The sequence below is a fragment of the Oncorhynchus tshawytscha genome, linkage group LG17 (assembly GCF_018296145.1).
Source record: "Oncorhynchus tshawytscha isolate Ot180627B linkage group LG17, Otsh_v2.0, whole genome shotgun sequence".
In the NCBI taxonomy this organism is placed as follows: domain Eukaryota; kingdom Metazoa; phylum Chordata; class Actinopteri; order Salmoniformes; family Salmonidae; genus Oncorhynchus; species Oncorhynchus tshawytscha.
The window spans coordinates 14,510,916-14,536,796 of NC_056445.1; the positions used below are offsets into that span (position 1 = coordinate 14,510,916).

A 25,881-nucleotide genomic window follows, 5' to 3' on the forward strand; every position below is an offset into this window, starting at 1 on the left:
GAATTATATATGATGGTGTTTGCATGTTTATGTAAAAAGACTAATGGCCTGTTTGGAACACAGACAAGTAAAGAGCAGTTTTTGTTGTTGTTGCTCAATCTGATTTAGTGGGCCATGGCTCCCCAGTGGGCCCACCCTGGCCTACGCCTCTGGTTAAGAAACATAATATAAAATCTAAGGTTACCACAAATGATTGTGACAGAAAGGATATTTTCAGTCATGACCACTCCAGGTCTTAAGGTGGCAGTAAAAACTAATCTCTGCACTGTACATACCTATTACAGAGAGAAGAAGAAAGAAGGGCTATCGTAAATCGCCACTATTTACATTGCTTTGCGTCCACCGCCTGCTGATTGCCGGTAAAATGGGGCAGGGCTAGGGCAGTTCCGTAACGCTTTGCCGAATTTGGAGCAGTTCATAAATGTGATTGTGAAACATAGCAATTACCGCTCGATTAGACACTATGGATCCCAATCGGATAATTCAAGCACTGAAAGGGACGATAGATCCCAACCTTCGGATAGCGGCTGAAAACGAACTCAATCAGGTGGGTGAATGGCCAAAATAACTTTGTTGTTTTTGTTATTCGGGCAGCATGAACCCATTTCCAGAAAGGGTTGTCCGTGTTTATGATATGGATCGCAATAAGGCCATGTTTCGGGATCAATGATTTGTCGTTCTATAACTTATGTGCATCTCTCTGTTTATTTTGTAGTACACGAAACAGTAGTTTGACATTTAATGTAACTTCCGACACAAACTGTTGCACCGGAGAACAATAGAATTTTGAGGCAGTGTGCGCACACTGTGCAGCAGTCCAGAGATGTGGCTGTTCGTGAAACAATCTAGCTAGCAAGTGTCCGATTGGATTGTAATTGTAGACATCATGCGCGAGTTGAAACATTGTTAACAATTGCAGCAATTTCAGCCAGCGATAGTAAAAGTTTACAATTCTGATGGGATTTGACCGGTGAATTCGCCTGAATCGCTCTTTCATCCAAAACCAAATCTAAATGCATTAGACAAATGCATCTTGTCAAAGCATCTTAAAGGGTCAATCTGCAATTGCTATCATATGTACCTATTGATTCGTGAAGAATCTCCCGAGTTTAGTTCCACTCTCCCACCCCATCAGAATCCAAAATATAAACTTGTTTCACTCTGTTTGTAAACAAAGGGAAATGTCAACAAACTCTATAGCCTCGTGTTTATTTCATGGATGGTCAGGCCTTGCATCCATAGCTCTGTCTATGAATTTAAGAGTAGTTGATTTTCTTCAGCCACTTCCTCAGCTTTTTGCTGAATTAGGGGTGGACAGAACGCTGTGTTAGTTGAACGATGTGTGACATAAGACTTGTAGCATATGCAGGCCTAGGTCATGGTTGCATCACTGAGAATAACTACATCTGCAATAGGGCTGCACTGCCTTGACTTTACATAATGTCCACTTCAGTAGGTTTACACTAATCAGGACAAAAGATTGGTGTGTCTGTGTGAAATGCCTGTCAGTGATGCAACCAAGTGACATTAGGGGCATTTGCTGGAGACAGAATGCTGACTGTTCTGCAGCCGGTGAGCAGTTTTGACAGGCAGAGGAGGGATAGAGGGAGATGGTGAGGGAAAGAGAAAGCGTTCGGTACAAAATATCCCTCCTTTTTTAAATTGTTGGTTGCTGGTTATATCTTTGACAGACCATGGCTTGTTCTACTACCTTACATCTGATAACTGGTCTGGGAGCGAGCGAATAAGCTACATGCTTCACCTGTTGTGTATTTTCCTTGTTCTTCAGTTAGTACTGACCTCAACAAACAACCTGGGAATCCACCTCCTTACACTCCGCCGTGTCACCATAAAGATGTTTTGACCCCTGTGCTCACGGTGTGCTGTAGATGTCAAACTGACCGCTCAAGTGGTCAGGCGCTTGACTGTATGTGGTCCGATTTGGGTTGAGCTCATTTCAAGGCAGTCTTATCTTGTGTGTTCCAGTCGTACAAGATCATCAACTTCGCCCCCACTCTGCTCCAGATCATTGTGTCTGAACAGGTGGAGTTCCCTGTTCGCCAAGCAGGTAAGAACCCTGCCCCAGAACATGACATAAAGACCTGCATCTGGCTGTTTTTAAAACATCACTGGACCAATGCAACAGCTATAAACAATACTGATAATAGCCTCACTTTGGGCCGGTGTCCAGGACACAGATTGAGCCTCCTGGACAGAATGTCACTTTCAATGGAGATTCTTCATCAAGCTGGCGTTTTAGCTGCCACGTGAATGATTGAATTGTAAGGTAGAATTGTGTTGGTCTTGCCAGTCTGAGTGATGTATATCTCTGTGCGCCAGCGGCCATCTACCTAAAGAACATGGTGAGCCAGTACTGGCAGGACCGCGAGCCCTCTCTAGGGGAGGCGGTGTTCCCCTTCAACATCCACGAGAACGACCGCACGCAGATCAGAGACAACATCGTGGAGGGCATCATCCAGTGTCCCGAGTCCATCCGGTGGGTCCTGCTGTCCTAACCTCCTTTACCTTCCTTAACACACTCACCCTTACCTCTTAGCCTGATACTCATGGCAGGTGGTGCCGTGCTCCGGTCCCCTGCTCTGCTCTACCAAGAGCCTTTGAAATTGTGTCACTTGACTGTATAGGTAATCTGTGACTACAAGTGCCCAATGAAGAGCGATGGGAGGATCATTTAGTGATGGCATGTTAGAGAAAGAATACAATGCTGATGTATGTGTGTGTATTCCGTCTCCCAGGGCCCAGTTGACAGTGTGTTTGCGAGCCATCATAAAGCACGACTTCCCCGGGCGCTGGACAGCCATAGTGGATAAGATCGGCCTGTATCTGCAGTCTCAGAACAGTGGCAGCTGGTACGGCAGCCTCCTGGCCCTCTACCAGCTGGTCAAGACCTACGAGTGAGTCAACCACCTGAGGATCACTTACTAGTGATCAAGTCATAACGATGCTGTATTTTGAGACACCATTTTTTAGTCCGAGTTTAGTAGTTCAAGTGTATAAGCTGAGTGATATAAATGATTATTCCATTTACACTTTTCAGTCATTGCACCCAGCTTGTTGTCGATGATATCACATCTGCGTGCCGTCTCATGCTGATGTGCTGTGTGTGTCTGTCTGTGTCTATGTCTGTGTGTCAGGTATAAGAAGGCGGAGGAGAGGGATCCGCTGCTAGCAGCCATGCAGATCTTCCTGCCCCGTATACAGCAGCTCGTCACCCAGCTACTGCCTGACGGCACCATCTTCTCTGTCCTCATACAGAAACAGATCCTCAAGATCTTCCACGCACTCGTACAGGTGAGAGAAGGGACTGTGTGTGTGACTGACTGACTGTGCGCTCAAGTGTCTGTGACTAACAGCATGTGGCGTGCGTGTGCACGTTTGTGTGATACTAATACCAGTGTGTGTCTATTCTGCTCCTACAGTACTCCCTGCCTCTCCAGCTGATTAATAACACAGTCATTACCCATTGGATGGAGATCCTCAGAGCTGTTATGGACAGAGACGTCCCCCCAGTAAGGTTTATTTCATCCTTCATTGTGTAGACCTTCTGCAAATTCCTCTACCTATGTTTTTTTTATTGAAGGGGAGTAGCGAACCTCTGTTGTGTGTGTGGTTGCTAGGAGACGTTGGAAGTGGATGAGGATGACCGTCCTGACTTGGTGTGGTGGAAGAGTAAGAAGTGGGCCCTACACATCATCACCAGACTGTTCGAGAGGTGAGGGGACACGGGAGATGTATTTGTGTGTTGATGAATTTGGATGTATGTTGATGTGAATATGTTTGTGTGTTTGTGGATCGTAGCCTTTCTTTTCAGTCTAACCATGTTGTTCTATACTTGTGTGGCAGGTACGGAAGCCCCGGCAACGTGACAAAGGAGTACTTTGAGTTTGCAGACTTTTTCTTGAAGACGTACGCTGTAGGGATCCAACAGGTAAGAGTTTGTAACACTCTAAATATGACATCAAACATTGAATGTATATATGTCTGTTGTCCACATCTACCAATGTTGATGTATGTGTGTACATGAGCAGCGGTAGTCTTCTGTTAAGTCTGACCCCATACCATCTGATGTGACCTCGTCTCTGGGTGGTCTCCTTCAGGTCCTGTTGAAGGTGCTGGACCAACACCGACAGAAGCAGTATGTCACGCCTCACGTTCTCCAGAAATCTCTTAACTACCTGAACCAGGGCCTGTCTCACTCCCTCACCTGGAAACACATGAAGCCACACATGCAGGTGGGTCACACACACACACACACACACACACACACACACACACACACAAACACAAACACACACTTTCTCTGAACGACCTGAACCATGGCCTGTCTCACTCCCTCACCTGGAAACACATAAAGCCACACATGCAGGTGGATCATACAGGCACCACTACACCTGTATCCCTGTGACATGTAAATAATCATGGATTTGATTTATATATATATATATATATATATAGCACTTCTCCATCACAAATGTAGGATGTGTGTGAAATTACACCTTGTTATACCGTTGTTATGTTTGTTATAAGGTTGTGACATTACACTTTGGATTGAGTTACAGTATGTAACTTTGATCAATCTTCATGTCAGCATTTAAATCCACTGTTTTATATACTTAGTAATTGATCTAATCTGAATACTGCTATGCTTCTAAAAACTATGTTGCAATTCCACTTCTAGTAGTTAGTAGTTAACCTGAACGTGTGTGTACTGTGTGTTCCACAGACCATCAGCCAAGAGGTGATCTTCCCTCTAATGTGTTACAAAGACGAGGATGAGAAACTGTGGCAGGAGGATCCATACGAGTACATCCGCATGAAGTTCAGTGAGTACACACGTTCTGTAACTCAATCAGTTAGTAGTTATGGAGGTAGTGGGACATTGTATGGTCAGTATACACAATGACATGTCAGATTGAAAATGTACGGCTTCCATAGAATAGACTTACAGTGAATTGTGAGCTTGGCTGGGTTTCTTTCTCTGTTCCAGATGTGTATGATGACCATGCCCTCCCTGCCACCGCCGCCCAGAGCCTCCTGTGTAAAGCAGCCCGCAAGAGGAAGGAGGTGAGTGGAGAACCACACTAGAACCTAACAAAAACTACCCAACAGTCCTAAATAGCTTATTTTCCTCATTTCCTTTCCTTAACTGAGTCTTCGCTGATATGACTTTAATCACTGCTCTGTCCACCCCCTCTTCCCAGGTTCTTCCCCAGATGATGGAGTTCTGCCACCAGATCATGATGGAGCCCTCTGCTGACCCCCGCAGGAAGGATGGGGCGCTGCACGTCATCGGCTCACTGGCCGAACTCCTACTGAAGGTCAGCAGTGTGTGTGTCTCTGTACATTCTCCTATTGTTTTATGGCCTGTTTAGTCTCTCTGTGACTGAGTCTTCTCTTCCTGTTATTGTCCTATAGAAGAGGGTGTACAGGGAGCAGATGGAGCTGATGTTACAGAACTATGTGTTCCCTCTACTCAACTCCCCTCTGGGATACCTCCGGGCTAGGGTGAGAGAGAGAGACACACACATACACACATGCAGCGCGCTTTCACTCCAAGGTCCCTCTAACCCAACTCTTCTTATGGAGCTGAGAATGGGTGTGTAAGAACATGTGTGAGTGTGTTTGCAGTTCTTCAATCTTTAAAATGGCTCCTTCCCTCTTTATATCTACAGTCCTGTTGGGTGCTACATTCCATACAGTCCCATCCATGTGAGTCAGAATGGTCTGTCAGTCCTGTTTTATATAGACTAAACATCCCCCTCCCTGCATTTCTTTACCCCCCTCACCCCTGCTCTTTTACTTACTGGCCACCTCCGGGCAGGTGAACGTGTTGGGAAGCACCACTGCACATTTTGGTGACTGGAAGTGGACAGTGCTGATTTGTACATGATGTGGATAGGCTCCAAACTGATAGCGATGCCCATCCGTGTGGGATATAGATCAGTGATTGTAACCTTGTGTTTGTCCTCAGTCGTGCTGGGTGCTGCATTCGTTCAGCCCGCTGCGTTTCCATAACGAGTTGGTCCTGAGGAATGCGGTGGAGCTGGTCAAACAGGGCCTCATAGCAGACAAGGAGATGCCCGTCAAGGTGGAGGCTGCTATCGCCTTGCAGACACTGGTCAGCAACCAGGAGCAAGGTCTGAGGTTCACACACATGCATGGACACATACACACACACACACACACACACACACTGAACCCTCTCTCTCCCTCTCTTTAGCTAAGGTCTACATCAGGCCCTACATCCGGCCTGTCATGCAGGAGCTGCTCCACGTCATCAAGGAGACGGAGAACGATGACCTCACTAACGTCATTCAAAAGATGATCTGCGAGTACAACCAGGAAGTGGCTGTCATCGCCGTTGACATGACCCAGAACCTGGTACGCCTCCACTGTCTTGCTCTACTGGTTAACTGTTTGTGTGTGCGTGTGCATGTGTGTGTGTACAGGCGTCCGCATTTGTTTCTTGAGGCAAGCCAAAGTCGATAGCGGACTGCACCAAACATCTTCGTTAGATGTAAAATTGCGTGACTAAGATCTCCTAGGCATGCCATTTTTTTAGTTAGATTAATTCTGACGGTTTTGGCTGCGGTGTCTCAAGACGGACAAACAGTACTATTGTCGCTTTTTTTTCTCATTTTTCAAGCAAAGGTCATTTTAAGCCAGCACAGCCAAACCGAAGCATGTGAAAGCCTTAACACCGCCTGCATATGTGTGTCTCCAGGCCGAGATCTTCACCAAGGTGCTACAGAGTGAAGAGTATGAGGAGAGTGAAGACAAGACGGTGATGGCTCTGGGGATCCTTAGCACCATAGACACCATACTCACTGTTATGGAGGACCACAAGGAGGTGAGACAGACACTGGATACTCCCTCACACATTCTACAGATGTACACACACGCGCTCACCCTATTCCAAATCGAGTCCTCTGGAGCTCCAGTTGAATGTGTGATGATTGGTGATTGATTTGCTCCCTCTCCCCTGCTTTGTGTGAACACACAGTGTTATTGAGCATGGGGTGAATGTTATGTCAGACTAGGGCTGTGACAGTCATGTACTTTTGGGTGACTGTAATTGACCTGCCAAATGACTGTGCTCACCGTAATAACTGTTTGATCTTTTACGCATTTTTGTTCCTCTCCGCTCCTGATTGCATGTGATGCCATAGAAATAGAATGAATAGAACGGGCGTCCCCATTCAAATCAATGATGGCATAATGGGTGTACTGGCAGCTATTGCTAGTGTACCCATAGAAGTAAAAACAGGAAGTGTTTACCCATCAACATGTGCTGTGATTTGTTGATTCACCTCCACTGACATGACAAAAAATACATACCATTGCATGAGCCACATCAGTTATCTTTTGAATGAACAAAGGACATTTCGGGCATCAAAGTTTCATAGCGTTGTTAAGAGTCCACGTTACCGCGGGAATGCCCTGGCGTCCTGTCTTCAGGCGACTGTTCGTTCCACTTGTCTTTTTTTCTTCTTCCCCATTTTACGGTTATGACTGTTATTTTCACGGAGGTCTTCATCCGTAACCGTCGGTTATACGGTAATTGTGCCAGCCCTATGTCAGACCGATATTAGCCAGGGATCAATAGATGATCTATGTCCTTTTGATATGACTTTCTCTTTCTGCCTGTATCTTTCCTCTCTCACCCTCTTGACTGCCTCTCGTTCTCTCGTTATTGTGTTCTCTCTCTTCCCCTCTCTCCCTCTCCATCTCCCTCTCTCTCAGATCACTCAGCAGTTGGAGGGCATCTGTTTACAGGTGATAGGCCTGGTGCTGCAGAAGCCCATCATAGGTATGGCAGGTGTGTGTGCTCACGTCACTCTGTTTTTGTGTGTACACACATACTCATTTGTTTGCTGTGTGTGTCTATTCCTCTCTGTGACCTTTTGTGTGTGTGCTTTTCACACACACCTCACACAATAACCATATTCATCTCACTTCCCTGTTCCATTGAGCGACCCCCCCCCTCTTTTGTATAACACCTTGTCCATTTCCGTCTCACATTGAACACTGTCTAACTGTCAAAAGCTGGTCACCTTGCACTTCCCAAATCCCAGATGACCAGGCACCATTCATGCCTGTAATTGGCTCGTGTGTGTGTGTGTGTGTTTCTGGGTGTGTAATCCCATCTGTGGTGTGTGTGTGTGTGTGTGTGTGTGTGTGTGTAATCACCTCTGTGCTGTGTGTGTGTGTGTAAGGAGAGAATACAGCTCTATGTTAACGAATGGATTATGTGATAACCTGTTATAACGAGAGTTTCCTTCAGGATGAGTGGAGGGGTCACTGTGGAAGATTATTTATCTCTCAAAGGGAAACATCAATTCGATGATCTGTTTCCTCTTCTTCTCCCTCCCCTCCAGAGTTCTACGAGGAGATTCTGTCCCTGGCGTTTGGGTTGACCTGCCAGACCATCTCCCCTCAGATGTGGCAGCTACTGGTGGTTCTCTACGGGGTCTTCCAGCACGACTGCTTTGACTACTTCACGGGTACAGTACTGAGTCACTGGTCAACAGTCACCTGTCTGTTAGTGAGAATATTGGGATTACACACCTGTCTAGGTGAACATTGAATATCACAGTGAATGTAATGTCGAATAGCATGATGGTGACGCTGATGCTCGCCCAACACGATGATGATCTCGGTCTGGTCTCTTTCAGATATGATGCCTCTTTTGCACAACTACGTTACCGTGGATACAGACACGCTCCTGTCCAACCCCAAATACTTAGAGGTCATATACACCATGTGCAAAAAGGTGTGTGTGTGTGTGTGTGTGTGTGTGTGTGTGTGTGTTCAGGTAGAGTTTGATGAAGTGTCCCATGTTGACCTTTGACTCCTGTGCTGTAGGTGCTGACCAGTGATGCAGGTGAGGATGCAGAGTGTCACGCTGCTAAGCTGCTAGAGGTCATTGTCCTCCAGTGTCGGGGGAGGGGCATCGACCAGGTGAGAGGGACCGTGAAGGCTTCTGGGTAGTATTTAAGGGTAGACGTGGTCCCAGTTCAGCCCAAACCAGTTCGCTTTCCCTTCCCACACCCTGAATCTCCTGTTGGGAGGGATGATTGCTATCAATATTGTATTGATTCTTCTCTCTCAGCCCCATGTTATCTGCCACAGTTTTAATGATCTTCCTGTAAATGTCAGACAGATATTACCCAGTCAACAATAGCTATCTCTTGTTCTCTCTCTTTCTCACTCCCTCTTCCCCTCCAGTGTATCCCATTGTTCGTGGAGGCTGTGTTGGAGCGGCTAACCAGAGGTGTGAAGTCCAGTGAGCTGAGGACCATGTGTCTGCAGGTGGCCATCGCTGCTCTCTACTACAACCCAGCCCTGCTCATCCACACGCTGGACAACATGCACTTCCCCCACACCCCACAGCCCATCACTGCTCACTTCATCAACCAGTGGATGAATGATACTGAGTTCTTCCTGGGGTAAGTGTATAAACTAAGCCATACGCCTGTCGTGTTTTTGGCTATGCCGGATTAAGTGATATGCTATTCTATAAAATCCTTTATCCGTAATTAATATTACCTGATTGAGCTAATCATGTAAATGTAATTAACTAGAGAGTCGGGGCACCACGAAATAATATTTATAGAGCTATTATCTTCCGAATAAACTCTTAAAGACCTAGTAATATTTTACATCAATAGCAGTCAATATTATTCGGCACCTTAATTCAGTCTCATCTGAACGTTGTACATTCTTGGTTATCTTCACGAACCCTGGCTAACAAGTTGAATCAGCAATGCAAAATTGGGTTTAATTATTTATTTACTAAATACCTAACTAATCACACAGAATTACATATACACATAATTAAATCATAACTTGATTACAAATGACGTCATAAAGGAAAACGTTCCTAGCGGGCGGAACAGATATGACAGCTGGTTACACAAAAGAAAAGGGGCTGTTGTAGTAACGTCGTTGTGTGGTAGACGGGTTACTCTGTCTGTTCTTTCCTAGCCCACGTTTGCAGCTGCTGTTGCTAACTCAACGGCTAGGAGGTATCACTTCTGTAGCGAATAAGAGTTCAAAGTTCATACCATTCGCAACCAAAACTCACGCTGAGGTTGGCTACGTTCTGTAGTTATTATCTGAACTATTCTGACATCGGACCGTCGTCCTCGCATCCTCGGAACGGGAGGTTACATAAGGCTTTATATAGGAAGGCGAGAAGGGTGTGTCTAAAAAGTTTTATAACCCATGTCTCTTCACAGGGGCGGGCCACTGATTGAGCAGAGCCCTAACCTTATGAAAACCCAAATCTCTTATTTGGAAGCTAAAATTACATTTAATATTTTCACCAATAATTTTATATTCAAACATTTAAATTGAACAACAATTCCATGTGAATCCAATAACTCTGATGTGTAGACTTTCCACTGTAGAGTTTATGTCATCCTATCATCGATGAGAATGTCTCAGATGACAACAGAACTGACATCATATTCATTAAGTCCACCGCATATGTTCAATTGGTCGGATTACCAGAATATAGTTAATTTCCCCCCACCTTCTGCAGTTCCCAGAATCTCTATGTTAACCAAGGGTTTTGCAAATGTAACCAGTAGGATAGAGAGAGGAAAAGGGGGGAAGAGGTATTTATGACTGTCATAAACCTACCCCCCAGGGCAACGTCATGACACGCCCTACATCCTATGCCATGTACACAACCCACTATAAAGTACACAGTGGCTAAACAACGTGCCCTAAACCATGATGCCTAAATACTACTAGACCCATACTGTATACAGTCAACTTCATCAACTATATTGTTAGCCATCACTGAGTCACACTGTAGTCTTCCTATAGCAGTGTAAAACATATGGGATATACAGTATTTATACCTACTACAGTACACTATACATGATTTATTCACCACCTTCATTCTCTCCCTCCCTCCACTCTTCCCTCTCCCAGGCTCCATGACCGTAAGATGTGTATCATCGGACTGAGTGTTCTGATGGAGCTACCCTCCAGGCCAGTGGTGGTAGAAGGGGTTGCGGCTCAGATCGTCCCCAGCGTCCTGCTCCTGTTCCTGGGGCTCAAACACCTGTACTCCTCCCGCCTCATCAACAAGCCAGACCTACTGGCCTGCACTGGGGTACCTGAGGAGGACCAGAACGGTGAGAGGAGGAAAACGGGCGACAGAGGAGGAGAGGAGGCAGGAGAAAAGAGAGCGGAATAGAGAGAGCAGGCAAGAGAGGAGGAGAGAAAGGGAATAGCGAGATGCTAATACTGTTGAGTCAAACCTTATTTTTGGAAGCCATGGGGTAGGGCCAGGGATAATGTCAATGGTAGAAGATTAAGATTAGCCCTAGCTATGATCACATGTGTTGCTTTACACATCTATGGCCAGGTTTCAACACCTCTGACCTCTCTCTCTCTCTCTGTCTCTCTCTGTCTCTCTGTGTCTCTCTGTCTCTCTGTCTCTCTCTCTCTCTCTCTCTGTCTGTCTGTCTGTCTGTCTGTCTGTCTGTCTCTGTCTCTCTCTCTCTCTCTCTCTGTCTCTCTCTCTCTCTCTCTGTCTCTGTCTCTCTCGTCTCTCTTCTCTGTCTGAATCAGGTCTGTCTATTCTGTCTGCACTGTCTCTCTCTCTCTCTCTCTCTGTCTTGCCCTCTCATGCTCTGTCTCTCTCTCTCTCTGTCTGGCAGCTGTGCTGGCATTCCTCTGTCAAGTCTCTCTCTCTCTCCCTCTGTCTCTCTCTCTCTCCCTCTAAAGTCTCTCTCTCTCTCCCTCTGTCTCTCTCTCTCTCTCTCTCTGTCTCTCTCTCTCTCTCTCTGGGTCTCTCTCTCTCTCTCTACTGGTCTGTCTGTCTCTGTCTCTCTCTCTCTGTCTCTCTCTCTCTCTGTCTCTCTCTCTCTCTCTCTCTCTCTCTCTCTCTCTGAAGGAAATTGTCTCTCTGTCTCTCTGTCTCTCTCTCTCTCTCTCTGTCTCTCTCTCTCTCTCTCTCTCTCTCTCTCTGTTCTGTCTCTGTCTGTCTGTCTGTCTGTCTGTCTGTCTGTCTGTCTGTCTCTCTCTGTCTCTCTCTCTGTCTCTCTCTCTGTCTCTCTCTCTGTCTCTCTCTCTGTCTCTGTCTCTCGACTTCTCACTCTGAATACAGGTCATATTAGTTGCACTACATTGCCCTACATGCCGCAGGGCAGCTGTGCTGGCATTCCTCAGTCAAGTGTAAAGAACGGCAGGGTACAGGGGACGTTAGGATGAAGGAAATTGTTATGTATGTTAGCTAAGCAGCTGTTACTGTAATTGGGTATATTAAAACGGCATTAAGTAAAATTGTGCCTTTCAAAAAAGGTAAAAGGGTAATTTCTTTCTATTCATTCTGTTTTTATATGTGTGTGTGATTTGCTGCATCTGTCTGCCTGTCTGCATGTGTGTTGCGTCCACAGAGGAGATCCCCAGTGATGAGGATGAGGTGAATGCGAACCGTAACACCACAATGCAACAGCAGACCTGCACACCCGTAGGCCACGAGGACGACGATGAGGAGGATGAAGACTACTGGGATGAAGAGGGGCTGGAGGGGACACCCCTGGAGGAGTACAACACGCCCCTGGACTATGACAATGGAGAAGACGAGTACCAGTTCTTCACCGCTGCCCTACTCAGTAAGCGGTTACACATCTACACACACCGACTCGCTCACAAACGCACACACAGCTACTTGTGCGCACACACACACACACACAGAAAAAAGGAATATGCATGCATACATGCCAGGCATCTAATTCCTTACTCTCTCCTGTGTGTACTATAGGGGTCCAGAACACTGACCAGCCTTGGTACCAGTCTCTGACCACGCCCCTCAGTGATGACCAGAAGAAACAGCTGCAGGAGATCTACAGCCTGTCCCAGCAGAGGAGGAGCACCGCCGCCAAGGGCCAATGGTGAGGCAGAAAAGAGGACCAATGGGGAGAGAGGACCGAGGGCCAATGGGGAGAGAGGCCAGTTGGGAAAGAGAAGAGGGCCAGTGGGGGGAGAGAGGACAGCGGGCCAATGAGTGGACAGAGGGCCAATGGGGGTGAGAGAGGACAGAGGGCCAATGGGGGTGAGAGAGGACAGAGGGCCAATGAGGGTGAGAGAGGACAGGGGGCCAATGGGGGTGAGAGAGGACAGGGGGCCAATGGGGGTGAGAGAGGACAGGGGGCCAATGGGGGGAGAGAGGACAAGGGGCCAATGGGTTGGGAGCTGGTGAGGCTGAAGAATAAGGATGCAGGGTGTAAAATACAACATACAGTAAAAGGTTGTTGATTTAAACATGTATTTTGACAAACATGCTGTATTTTCCAGTACGTTGAGTCCTAACACTGTGTCATGTTGTTTCAGAGCTGTAAGGGACATGGCTGGAGGCCTGGATGGAAGGAGGAGTAGCAGCAGAGTTCTGGCCTGATCTGAAGTGGATTTAAAACACACCAAGAACTGTTTCAGTCCAGATCAGACCAGATCTAACTAGACTTTACTGATCCCACCAAGACCGGGCCATCTAGACCCATAACTGAACTGGGTGGAGACCCACCAGAGACCATAATACCAGGACTTTACACACTTTACGGTTCACATCCCAGACTGTAATTGGACCACACCCACCCCAGAGAGAGTGTGTGTGTGTGTGAGAGATTGATGTCCTACTCTGTATCACTGACCAGCGAATTCATCTTCTAGTACAGTGCAGTCCTTGGGTCTGTGATTCTGTAACTGAGTGAATGTAAGTATTGTACACAAAATCCCTGTTTCTTTATAGCCTGGCTTTTGTATGGTTTTGAGAGGACTGGCCAGATGTCCTTGGTTGCCATGGCATCAATCAGAACCATTTGTTAGTTAGTCTGAACCAAGGCTGTGGTGCCAATGGACGGACAGACAGATGTGTTTGGGGTGAAAGGTTAAGGGTTAGGGGTCAGTGACCTTTGACCCACAGGGGGGTTCCTTTCACTCTGATGAAATGTAATAGGGGGCAAGATGTCTTTGTCTTGTTTTTATTACTGTTTTCATTTAACTTAAGAAAATCATAAATGTTCATGTAACATCTAGCCCAGTGTTCTTTCCTGTTATGTCACTATAGTGAGTGTTTGTAGGTTTGTGCTCCTCTGCCTGCAGGTGCGTGTGGGGGTTAAGCTTTTTATATTGATTTCGCACAGAGAACATGTAGATATTGCTGTAGCTGAAACTTTGCATCTTTGAACATCTCTTCCTGCTCTGTTGAATCAATACTTGGTCAGAGTTCACTGCTGCGATCAATCCTCATTTATAAAACATCCAGCCCAGTAACACACAGTTGGATTGAACAACTACTGTAACATTATGCAGGTTAACACTATCAGCAGGAGTAAATATGTTTTCATTTACAGGCTTCTCTCAGGGCCCATGTTCAGATACTTTAAAGGGGATTCCTCCCTCCATGGTTCTGACACAAGACAGAGGGAATAACAGGGAGAAATCTGGCTTTCACCAGTCCACAAACTATCTGAACTTGGGTATCAATTTCAAATCACAGCTGGGAATCTCTCCATACCAGACAGTTCTTTCTCTCATGTCCCCAGCTGTCCAGAATAATGTCCTCTGTAATGTTAGAGATGTCCAAGTACCACAGGGCTTCTTTCTGCGTTTTATAGTCAGTATTTGATTCTCTAGTGGAGTCAGAGGGCTCTGCTTGCAGGGTTGGGAGTCAGATCCTGATGTTTCAGATTGGACGCTTGGATGGGTTTTGGTAAGGCGAAGGTGCTCTTGCTCTCCCTCTCTCTCTCCCTGTGTTAGTATTCTGTGTGTGTTCAGCTGCAGTTTGTATGTTCTAGCCCACTGCAGTTTGTACTGAAGACTGTGTGTGTGCAGGACAGTAAGGAGCAGCCAAGCGTTGAAGAGCTGTCGAACTCTGCGTGCGGTGAAACCAACAAGGGTGGGGGGGTGTGTGTGTGTGTTATTTGTTGTTGACTAGTGTCTGGAGTGGTTTCTCTCCAGAAAATGTTCTGTTGCAGTCTGCCTCTGCAATTAAGCACCGCAGTGAATGATGTTCTCCAACAATACACCCTCCCCCTCTCTCTCTTCATTTCTATTGGCCTGTATGACTGAGTGACCGTTTTCTGTAGGTGATGTTGTGTATTCCTGACAGTTCCAGGCCATGCTAGGATGCTGTTGCAGTAATTAGTCTTCAGTCTCACACCAGTGGAGGTGAGAGAGAGCGGTATAGAGAGACTCAGTATAGAAGGTACCTGTTAGAAAAAGTGATGCTGATCCCTGTGGGTGAATGTGTCAAAGTTTCAAATGTGGCCAATTATCCATGCCGATCTACACTCCCTTCAGTTAACTCTAGTCTACTGCCCTGGTAATAATCGAGGGGATTCTCTGGCCACTGTGTCCCAGTGAGGGTGTCTCTCCTCCAGCCTGCCTGGTGGCCTTTTCCCCCTGGGGAGCAGAGTGGAGGTAATGATGATGGCCATAGGCCGTGGTGTGCTGGGCAAAGCTAATCAGATCTGAGTATGGGAAGGGAAAACAAGGGCAGAGTCGGAGAGAGAGACCTGACTGCAGTTCAGCAACCAAATAACCCATTTCCACAGACAGTTTAAAAAGTGAGCTGAAGTCCCCAGCTCACTATTGAGTGGAGTACTGTGATGTGTGTTTGCTCTCTGGGGCAGCTAACTGCCTGTTATCTCTCTGCAGTGTGTGCCTCTGTCAGAATCACTTACCTGGATGGATGGGGGTAGGCAAAGTTCAGGTGAAGTGCATTTTGTGTCACGTGGTAGTTCCCTGCCCTTTATAGCCACCCAAAACACACACACACAGAGAGAACTCTCTCCTGCCGTTGTCTGTGTGTGTCCAGGGCACACAGGGACTGTCTCCACACGCCAGTGAAGCTGAGAGATGCAGACTGACTAGCGCTGACTGTGGCTTTATCTCCACTGTGTGAGTCAGAGGTCCCCAGACTCCACCACAGTTGGTGAGGAGTGGGAATAAATAAAGGTGTCAAGTTTCCCAGGCGCTGGTGTCGACTTGAGGGAGCATCCACAAACAGTGTAGCCTCCCTATGAAACTGGCCTCTGCTAAGAGGAGTGGACTTCTATGGCACAGGTGAGAGTGTGCTGCCTCGCACTGTAACAATACAGGGTCACTGGTTCAAGCCTCATTCCTGACTACTCCCCCCTCCACCGCTGCGCTAGTAATGGGAAATTTGATTCCGAATGGAGGTCTTGGCTACATTGCAACTTCTGCTCACACGCCAGTTAATTGCATTTGCTTTGGTAATGAGGGAGGCTGATTGCATATCATGAATCATGTGCCACTCTCCTGCCCTTGTGCCCCATCTTCTTTAACCCCAGAGGGGTTAGTTGGGCTGGTCTGTGCTTCACCGTCACCTTTCCCAGTCAGAGGAATAAGGCAACCTCAGAGGGAGGTTTTCCAGAGGACATGTGAGATGGTTCTGTACAGAGGAGAGATGTGAATGAATAAACGGCATGAGACTTAATCAGTAATAGTACAAGAGCAATAATGGACTGTCTAAGGAGATAGTGACACCCGCAAAGGACTGTATAATAGCATCAACTACTATTAACAACTAGCAATAGGTTTAGTCTGGCGACTCCATCCCAAAGCTCTTCATTCCAGAGTAGTAGTATTATAATCACCTCTCCTCCTAATGAGCTATTCATCCTCAAGTACACCCTTGAGATTTAATACCACCTCGTGCTGCAATGGGCCTGGCGGTGGCATAACTGCCAGACCGGCTCATTTAGTGGCAGTCAGCCACCGAGCTGTAAGCCTAGAGTAATGAAATCAAACGCTATTGTAGAAAGAGAGGGGCCCGCACTCGCCTCAAACATGTAACCGTATCGTTACCGATGGATAACGGCTATTGTGGTCGACACGCTCCGTCGCCTACAGGAATGTAGGCCTGCCTAGCCCTTCTGGGCGGTGTGGCAGTTGGTGAGTGCACCATGTATTCTGAAGGCAATTAGCGCACAGAACGGCACCTTGAACACTCGCAGATGCATCGTTCCAAAGGAAAAAAATTACTAATAAGCAAATTAACGAGGCAAAACCATTTCATTATTTTTAGTCGGAGGCCAGATGTTTTCTCCTGGTCCCATAATTGTGAGGTGAATATATAATATATATATATATATGTGTGTAGCAATGTTCCCTCAAATGTTTTCCGGCACTGAGCAAATTTCAGGTCTGCTGAGTGCAAACTTGAACATTGTGAAAATTCTGTGCGTGTTTACTGTGAACACTGAGGCTGTACCCACTTTAAGTTACACAGTTTTAACAGTGGCCAAGTAGGCTACTCTGACTATTTGCTCATAATGTAGGCCTACCAGAGTGGCCTGCCATCAAAATCAAAGGAGAAAATGCATCCCATAACATTCTAACATATCATTCAGCCTACAGTAGCAGCCAATGTGTGGTGTTCAATGTCGGCCTACATTCCATGAAACTTAAAAAAAAAAAACATGCAGAGCTTGACATTAACCTGTTTATCCACTTGTCTTTCAGTCAAGGGGGTGACTGAAAATGTTGTTGTTTGATGCAAGTAACCACTTAACAAAATAAAATGCATTATTAGTCTCATACCATTACTACATAGACAGGTCTGATAATTCCCTAACTAGCAAAGGATATGAACAAAATGTGCATGTGGCTACATGCAACTCTCACTTTGATCTCAAAACAAGTGAATCTACTCATGACCACTCATGCTGTAAACACAATCCAGTTCAAAGTAAATGGCAAAGATCCATATATGGCAATGGTCTATTGCATGTAGGCCTACTGCAGTGGTGTAAAGTACTAAAGTAAACATACTTTTAAGTACTACTTTTTTGGGGGGTATCTGTACTTTACTATTTATATTTTTGACAACTTTTACTCCACTACATTCCTAAAGAAAATAATGTACTTTTTACTCCTTACATTTTCCCTGACACCCAAAAGTACAAGTTACATTTAGAATGCTCAAGCAGGACAGCATTATGGCACCTATCAATATAACACTTTGTCATCCCTACTGCCTCTGATCTGGCGTACTCACGAAACACAACTACTGTGTTTGTAAATGATGTTGGAGTGTGCCCCTATAATGAAAAATAATATGAAAATCATGCTGTCTTGTTTGCTTAATATAAGGAATTTGATGTATAGCATTTAGTTTTACTTGGTACTTTTACTCATGTATGACAATTTAGTACTTTTTCTACTACTGTACTTAAGGACATTTAAAACCAGATAATTTTATACTTTTACTCAAGTAGTATTTTATTGGGTAATATTCACTTTTACTTGAGTCGTTTTCTGTTAACTTGTCTAAGACTTCGCCAGCAGCCAATGAAATTGCAGGGCGCCAAATACAAATCAACAGAAATCTCATAAATCTAATTTCTCAAACATACAAGTATTAGGCACCATTTTAAAGATAAAATTCTCGTAAATCCAGCCACAGTGTCTGATTTCAAAAATGCATTACAGTGAAAGCGCCACAAAAGATTATGTTAGGTCACCACCAAGCCACAGAAAAACCCAGCCATTTTTCCAGCCAAAGAGAGGAGTCACAAAAAGCACAAATAGAGATAAAATTAATCACTAACCTTTGATGATCTTCATCAGATGACACTCATAGGACTTCATGTTACACAATACATGTATGTTTTGTTTGATAAAGTGCATATTTATATCCAAAAATCTAATTTTACATTGGTGTGTTATGTTCAGTAGTTCAAAAACATGCTGTGATCAATTCACAGAAATACTCATTATCAATGTTGATGAAAATTCGAGTGTTCTGCATGGAACTTTAGAAACACTTCTCCTTAATGCAACCGCTGTGTCAGATTTCAAAAAAACTTCACGGAAAAGCATAATCTGAGTATGGCACTCAAAGCCCAAATCAGCCAAAAGAAATATCCGCCATGTTGCGCAGTCAACATTAGTCAGAAATAGCATTATAAATATTCATCTACCTTTGATCTTCATCAGAATGCACTCCCAGGAATCGCAGTTCCACAATAAATGTTTGTTTAGTTCGATAATGTCCATCATTTATGTCCAAATATCTTCTTTTGTTAGCGCGTTTGGTAAACAATGAAAAGTACAAAAAGTTATATTGCAGGTCGAAGAAACTTGTCAAACCAAATATAGAATCAATCTTTAGGATGTTTTTATCATAAATGTTCAATAATGTTCCAACCGGAGAATTCCATTGTCTGTAGAAAAGCAATGGAACGAGAGATACCTCTCATGACTGAGAATGAGGCTGCTGCCAGACCCCTTAGTCAAAACAGCTCTCATTCGCTCCCACTTCACAGTAGAAGCCTGAAACAACGTTCTAACGACGGTTGACCCCATGCCCTAGGAAGTGCAAAATTACCCATATCCCACTGTGTATTTGATAGGGGCTGAGTACAAAAACTACAAACATCAGATTTCCCACTTCCTGTTTGGATTTTTTTCTCAGGTTTTTGCCTGCCATATGAGTTCTGTTATACTCACAGACATCATTCAAACCGTTTTAGAAACTTCTGAGTGTTTTCTATCCAATACTAATAATAATATGCATATATTAGCATCCGGGACTGAGTAGGAGGCAGTTTACTCTGGGCACGCTATTCATCCAGAAGTGAAAATGCTGCCCCCTATCCCAAAGAAGATTTAAAGTATCTTTACTTTTACTCAAGTATGACAATTGAGTACTTTTCCACTACTGGTCTACTGCAACTCTGATTGCAATAGAATCCTACTCCCGATGTGTTCTGCCTACAACAAAATGTTGAATTGAAAGTGGCTAATATTTTGAATTGAAAGTGGCTAATGTTGAGTTGATCACCATTACCACAGTAAAAAATAGCAACAGTTTGCCTACCCAGCGTGCAGGGCAGCTGAGTAGGGTGCATCTACCGTCAACAGCCCGAGACGAATAATAAAAATAGGAACACAAGGCTTTATCGTTGTTTTTTTTACAGAAATGTTTGGCGATTGACTAGGAATGCCTTGGAGATTGGCCAATCGGGTTGGTGACAATTGCACTAAAAAGTTTAGTGAAGTTCAATCTCGTGCTTCTCTCTGTGTGTTGATATTTCTGCACAGCAGTCTCGGGGCTACTGCGCACGCGCAGATTAGAGGGAACATTGGTGTGCAGCATGGATAAGGACGAAATGACCTTGCTGCGTGTAGCGGCTAGATACATGGGCCTACCTAAGAACAGGTGTTTTTATACACTGGTGAATAGCGAGCTGATAATGGATGAAACACATGGTCGAGAAGACAACCTTGATCCGTGTAGCCTGCTAGACGCCAGCTGCTGGGTGAAGAAATGGCCTGAACCAGCCTTCATGTTGATGTGGATACAGCAATAGTATAATTTGCATTTTATACATCAGGGGTGGGAAACTGGCTGGCAACGGGTGGCCCACGAGCCCCACCCCATTTGAAGGCCCTCAGATCAATTTCCACAAAATAAATGTTTTTTTAGGAATTCAGTCAGGTTTCAACTGTTGCATGTTAGAATACACAAGATGTAATTTTGATGCAAACATTCCTCCACCCTATGGCAGAATGTGTAGACCTGCAGGAAATTAGCTGTAAAACAGCTAATTTTCCTATCTGCCCCATGGCAAAATGAGTAGAATTGCAGCAGTTGCTTTAAAACGAACATTCTCTACACCCCGCGAGCAACTGCAGCCCCTCGTGAGTTTAGATTTGTTGGGGCCCCCCCACCACAATCAAAGTTGCACACCCCTGTCATAGGATATCCTCTGGCTATGACTAGAGAGCAAGAGAGGAGGAGGAAAGAGTAAGGGGAAGGAGTGCTTGACAACTTTGAGTTGTTTTGCCCTTTAGCATGTCTTTCCCAGTGGGCACGCCCCACCCCCTCCTCCTCCCCAGGTCCTGTCATGCTGGACTCAGGGCACAGGAGGTGGTTGTCTGCAGGTGTTGTACGCCAGTTTGTTTCCTGGCGGTGTATACATGGTTCAGTGATCAGTGTGCCCTTTGCCAACCCTCTACTCTGCCATCAGAACCCCCTCCCTCGTATCCCCTGCTGGCTAAGGTGACAGCTATTCACAAGTCGTATAAAGTACAACTGTGTGTTTGTCAAACATGTTATTCATACCCTATTAAAAATGTGTTTTAAAACACACAACAATGTCATGTACTTCAACAAATTGGGGGTGATTAGATTTTTGCAACCGGTAATACTGTAATCAAATAGTAGTGATTGTGTTTGTACCTCCACCCTGTGGGATTTCCACATTTTGGACCCCCATCCCTAAAATTAAAATGGACAACTCCTGAGTGAAAATGCTTAATTTTTCACGAGATAGGCACTCAAATTGGGAGTTGTCCAGAAACATCTGTGGAGATGTGGGCCAACAACCAAAGGCTGGTAAAATCATAAAAACCACATCCCTTGAGTGCATCTGAAATTTCATTATCATTAACTGTAAAGTTACTGTACTTTAGAGAGACTGGATTTCAAGCAATACGTCGTTAGTAAAATAGTTTTATGACCCAAAAAACGGTGTGTCTTGATGGATGACTGCTGAATTTACTAGGATAAAACAAACAACAGGGCATATTGACGTGGGCATAACGGAAACGCTTCGACTGAAATATTCTAAATGCAACAATCAGTATGAAGTCACTGATGCTGTAGTAATACAGGCTTTAAAGATGGCCTCCAATTAGCACTTTGGTTGCTTTTACATTGGCAGCCCAAATCTGATATTCTGCCCAATTATTGTTCTTTTGACTAATCAGAGCAGGTATTTTGCCTGTAAGAAATCAGTTGGTCTGTCTGTGTAAAACACAGCCTTAATATCAAGCAATACTCTTGGTTAAACAAACATATATATACACACACACACACACATATATATTTGGGCTACATTTAAATTGGGATATACTTAATATTGGCTGCCACCCACAATACGCACCTTACTATACAAGCATCTTTAAAATCAAATCAGTTTATTGGTTGCGTACAGTTTAGCAGATGTTAGAGCGGGTGTCAGATGCTTATGTTACTAACAGTTACATGTCAAATAATTAAAATGTAATGGGGAACAAAATACAACAAAAAAAGACCAGATAAAAAGGCAGGACACATCGGATTAACCCAAATAGCACTGTAGTAGTAATCAAATGCAATCTGTATGCATGTACACCGAATATACACAAGATCAGCTAAGAATATGTACAGCAGTAGATATGAGTAAGCTACTGTATGTCAGGTGTATAAATAAATGTGGTGTATATATGGTGTAATTAAAATACAATGTGCAATAGTAGAATTATGAGCTACGTCAGATACAGTATTTACGTACAGGGTGAAACGGGAAGTGACCAGTGGTTCAATGTCTCTATAGCATGGGACCGCGGCGTTGGCTGCGTGTGTGTGTGAATATGAGGTGTGTGTGTGTGTGTGTGTGTGTCATAGCTTGTGTGTTTTGTGTGAATGACTGTGCTTCACCTGGTACATGGCTAGTGTTGGCTGTTCAACAGTTTTTTTTTGTCTCTCGGTCTTGGCACTGATGCACCTTTACTGTCTGTCGGACGGTAGCCGGTGAACAGTCCTTGGCTTGGGTGGCTGAGGTCCTTAATGATCTTCTTGGCTTTCCTTTGACACCAGGTGCTCTAGCTGGCCCGGACTCTGTTGAACTGGTTTGGTTGGTGGAAAGAGGCCAAATTAATTCACTCTTTTATAGCAATGCCCCGCCTCTTTCCAGGTGGTCGTTATTGGGTTTTTGATTAAGTTTAATGGAGGTGTGTGGCGGCCAATAAGGGGCCGGATCCCCTCCAGGGAAGGGGGGACGTGAGAGTTTTCTACAGTACTTGTAAGACATTATTAGAGATGACCAGGCAGAAGTGAGGGAGGAGCACCCTTCTCAAGTTGAACAGTAGGCCAATCTGAGCCACCCGGTCATATGGTAAACAAGGCAGCATGGAGGATCTTTCAGAATGTATTCACCATACAGTAGGCCAATCTGAGCCACCCGGTCATATGGTAAACAAGGCAGCATGGTGCATCTTTCAGAATGTATTCACCATACAGTAGGCCTAGCCTATATATTTCAACTAGTTTTCCTTGGGAAGACAGATACTCCATATATATCTTCATTATTTTATTGTTACTATTTTCTTTTCATCTATTTTTTGATTTTCTTACTTTTGAACTGTATTGTTGGTAAATGGCTCGTAAGTAAGCATTTCATGTCGGCACATGATTTGATTTAAAGCCATAGCCTACGCGTTTTCATCACGAGTGCAAACACACTTCTGTGTGTGTGTGTAATTTAGCGCAATGTTGCGTGAGTGTCTTGTAGCCAGTCATAGTTGTCAGTTTGTGTTGCTCCCACCGCCACTCATGTAGCTGCTGACTTGTTACATCCAGGGACTGTTACACACACTCCGCTGCCGTGAATGAGTGTTAGAAGCAAACTTGGGTCCAGTGCCAGGGTGCTGGCACACACTCCAACCCTGCTTACACACTATTTCCCCACATGAACACACACTATAGCGTCTGCCAAGGTCTACCACGGGTTAGATACGGTGATTTTCAGTCCTATACTGTGTATGCGGTGGCGACATTCAAAAGGGGGGAGGGGTTGTTTTGAGCCGCACATTTTTTGCAAAAAAAAATAAAAAATGTTTTGGCTTGCCTGTATTGCATGTTATTTTGGCATTAATACGTGTCACATATCAGTTTGTAAACATTGTTAAAAAATAAACTTGGGAAACGAGCTCCGACTGGGAAAATACGTTTTAAACTGTCATCCAATTCAGAATCGTAAATCTGGAACTCGGGCCTCTTTTAAGAGCTACGATCTGAAGATCATTGACGTCATCATGATTCGACCTTGTTTTTTTGGTGTTCTTTTACAATTGTCTTGAAAGCACCATAAATCCAGAGAATGCCAGACTTTGATGACTAAATTTGCCCATAAAGCACTGTTGGCCACCTTCCTGTTCAAATGAGCACAGCACAACAAGGTGAGTCCAAAAATGTCTTGTATGCTGCCGCATAAATTATGTAATATGCTAGGGAGATACAGTGGGGCAAAAAAGTATTTAGTCAGCCACCAATTGTGCAAGTTCTCCCACTTAAAAAGATGAGAGAGGCCAGTAATTTTCATCATAGGTAAACTTCAACTATGACAGACAAAATGAGAAAAAAAATCCAGAAAATCACATTGTAGGATTTTTAATGAATTTATTTGCAAATTATGGTGGAAAACAAGTATTTGGTCACCTACAAACTCCACTATGGCCAAGACCAAAGAGCTGTCAAAGGACACCAGAAACAAAATTGTAGACCTGCACCAGGCTGGGAAGACTGAATCTGCAATAGGTAAACAGCTTGGTTTGAAGAAATCAACTGTGGGAGCAATTATTAGGAAATGGAAGACATACAAGACCACTGATAATCTCCCTCGATCTGGGGCTCCACGCAAGATCTCACCCCGTGGGGTCAAAATGATCACAAGAATGGTGAGCAAAAATCCCAGAACCACACGGGGGGACCTAGTGAATGACCTGCAGAGAGCTGGGACCAAAGTAACAAAGCCTACCATCAGTAACACACTACGCCACCAGGGACTCAAATCCTGCAGTGCCAGACGTGTCCCCCTGCTTAAGCTAGTATATGTCCAGGCCCATCTGAAGATTGCTAGAGAGCATTTGGATGATCCAGAAGAAGATTGGGAGAATGTCATATGGTCAGATGAAACCAAAATATAACTTTTTGGTAAAAACTCAACTCATTGTGTTTGGAGGACAAAGAATGCTGAGTTGCATTCAAAGAATACCACACCTACTGTGAAGCATGGGGGTGGAAACATCATGCTTTGGGGCTGTTTTTCTGCAAAGGGACCAGGACGACTGATCCGTGTAAAGGAAATAATGAATGGGGCCATGTATCGTGGGAATTTGAGTAAAAACCTCCTTCCATCAGCAAGGGCATTGAAGATGAAATGTGGCTGGGTCTTTCAGCATGACAATGATCCCAAACACACTGCCCGGGCAATGAAGGAGTGGCTTCGTAAGAAGCATTTCAAGGTCCTGGAGTGGCCTAGCCAGTCTCCAGATCTCAACCCCATAGAAAATCTTTGGAGGCAGTTGAAAGTCCGTGTTGCCCAGCAACAGCCCCAAAACATCACTGCTCTAGAGGAGATCTGCATGGAGGAATGGGCCGAAATACCAGCAACAGTGTGTGAAAACCTTGTGAAGACTTACAGAAAACGTTTGACCTCTGTCATTGCCAACAAAGGGTATATAACAAAGTAATGAGAAACTTTTGTTATTGACCAAATACTTATTTTCCACCATAATTTGCAAATAAATTCATTAAAAATCCTACAATGTGATTTTCTGGATTTATTTTCCTCATTTTGTCTGTCATAGTTGAAGTGTACCTATGATGAAAATTACAGGCCTCTCTCATCTTTTTAAGTGGGAGAACTTGCACAATTGGTGGCTGACTGAATACTTTTTTGCCCCACTGTGTGTAAACTGTAGCTAAGAAAGTAATACTAAGTTTATGTTGTGTAGTAAGCTGTTAGTAACCCATGTGCCTCACCCTAATAATTTGGTCTATTTTCCCCTCTTATTTTCGCCTCCTGTTCTGACTTGATGGTGTACATGTAGCCTACAACCTGTTGTAGAGAAATGTAATCATTGAATATTGTAAGAGCTATCATTGTCTGCTTATATGCCCCCTTCATTTATCCTACGGTTCTGACTTGGTGTACTGGGAGAACACTATAAAAACGACCCATGTTCTGAATTCGGTTGCTGTACATTTCAAAAGCGCTGAACAAATAGTTATATTGTCTACATCCGTCCTAGTTCGCTCATTAA

General features: G+C 44.6%; 1 protein-coding gene across 2 annotated transcripts; it reads left to right on the top strand.

The window, feature by feature from the left end:
- The first annotated feature begins 365 nt into the window (after positions 1-365).
- On the top strand, positions 366-14,075 carry LOC112216905 (importin-8). 2 transcript variants are annotated; one of them, XM_024377049.2, is made up of 25 exons: positions 366-547; positions 1,987-2,068; positions 2,341-2,497; positions 2,757-2,915; positions 3,156-3,312; positions 3,441-3,530; positions 3,639-3,733; positions 3,865-3,949; positions 4,119-4,253; positions 4,745-4,844; positions 5,009-5,085; positions 5,223-5,339; positions 5,437-5,526; positions 5,993-6,158; positions 6,242-6,402; positions 6,746-6,871; positions 7,765-7,840; positions 8,400-8,525; positions 8,697-8,794; positions 8,887-8,982; positions 9,250-9,470; positions 10,966-11,171; positions 12,438-12,656; positions 12,806-12,935; positions 13,375-14,075. In XM_024377049.2, coding segments are annotated over exons 1-25 (3,054 nt in total). In that variant the 5' UTR covers positions 366-463; the 3' UTR covers positions 13,376-14,075. The 2 variants fall into 2 exon arrangements, with proteins under 2 accessions (XP_024232817.1, XP_024232818.1); XM_024377050.2 differs by having other exon boundaries at positions 7,765-7,831.
- The last annotated feature ends 11,806 nt before the right edge of the window (positions 14,076-25,881 follow it).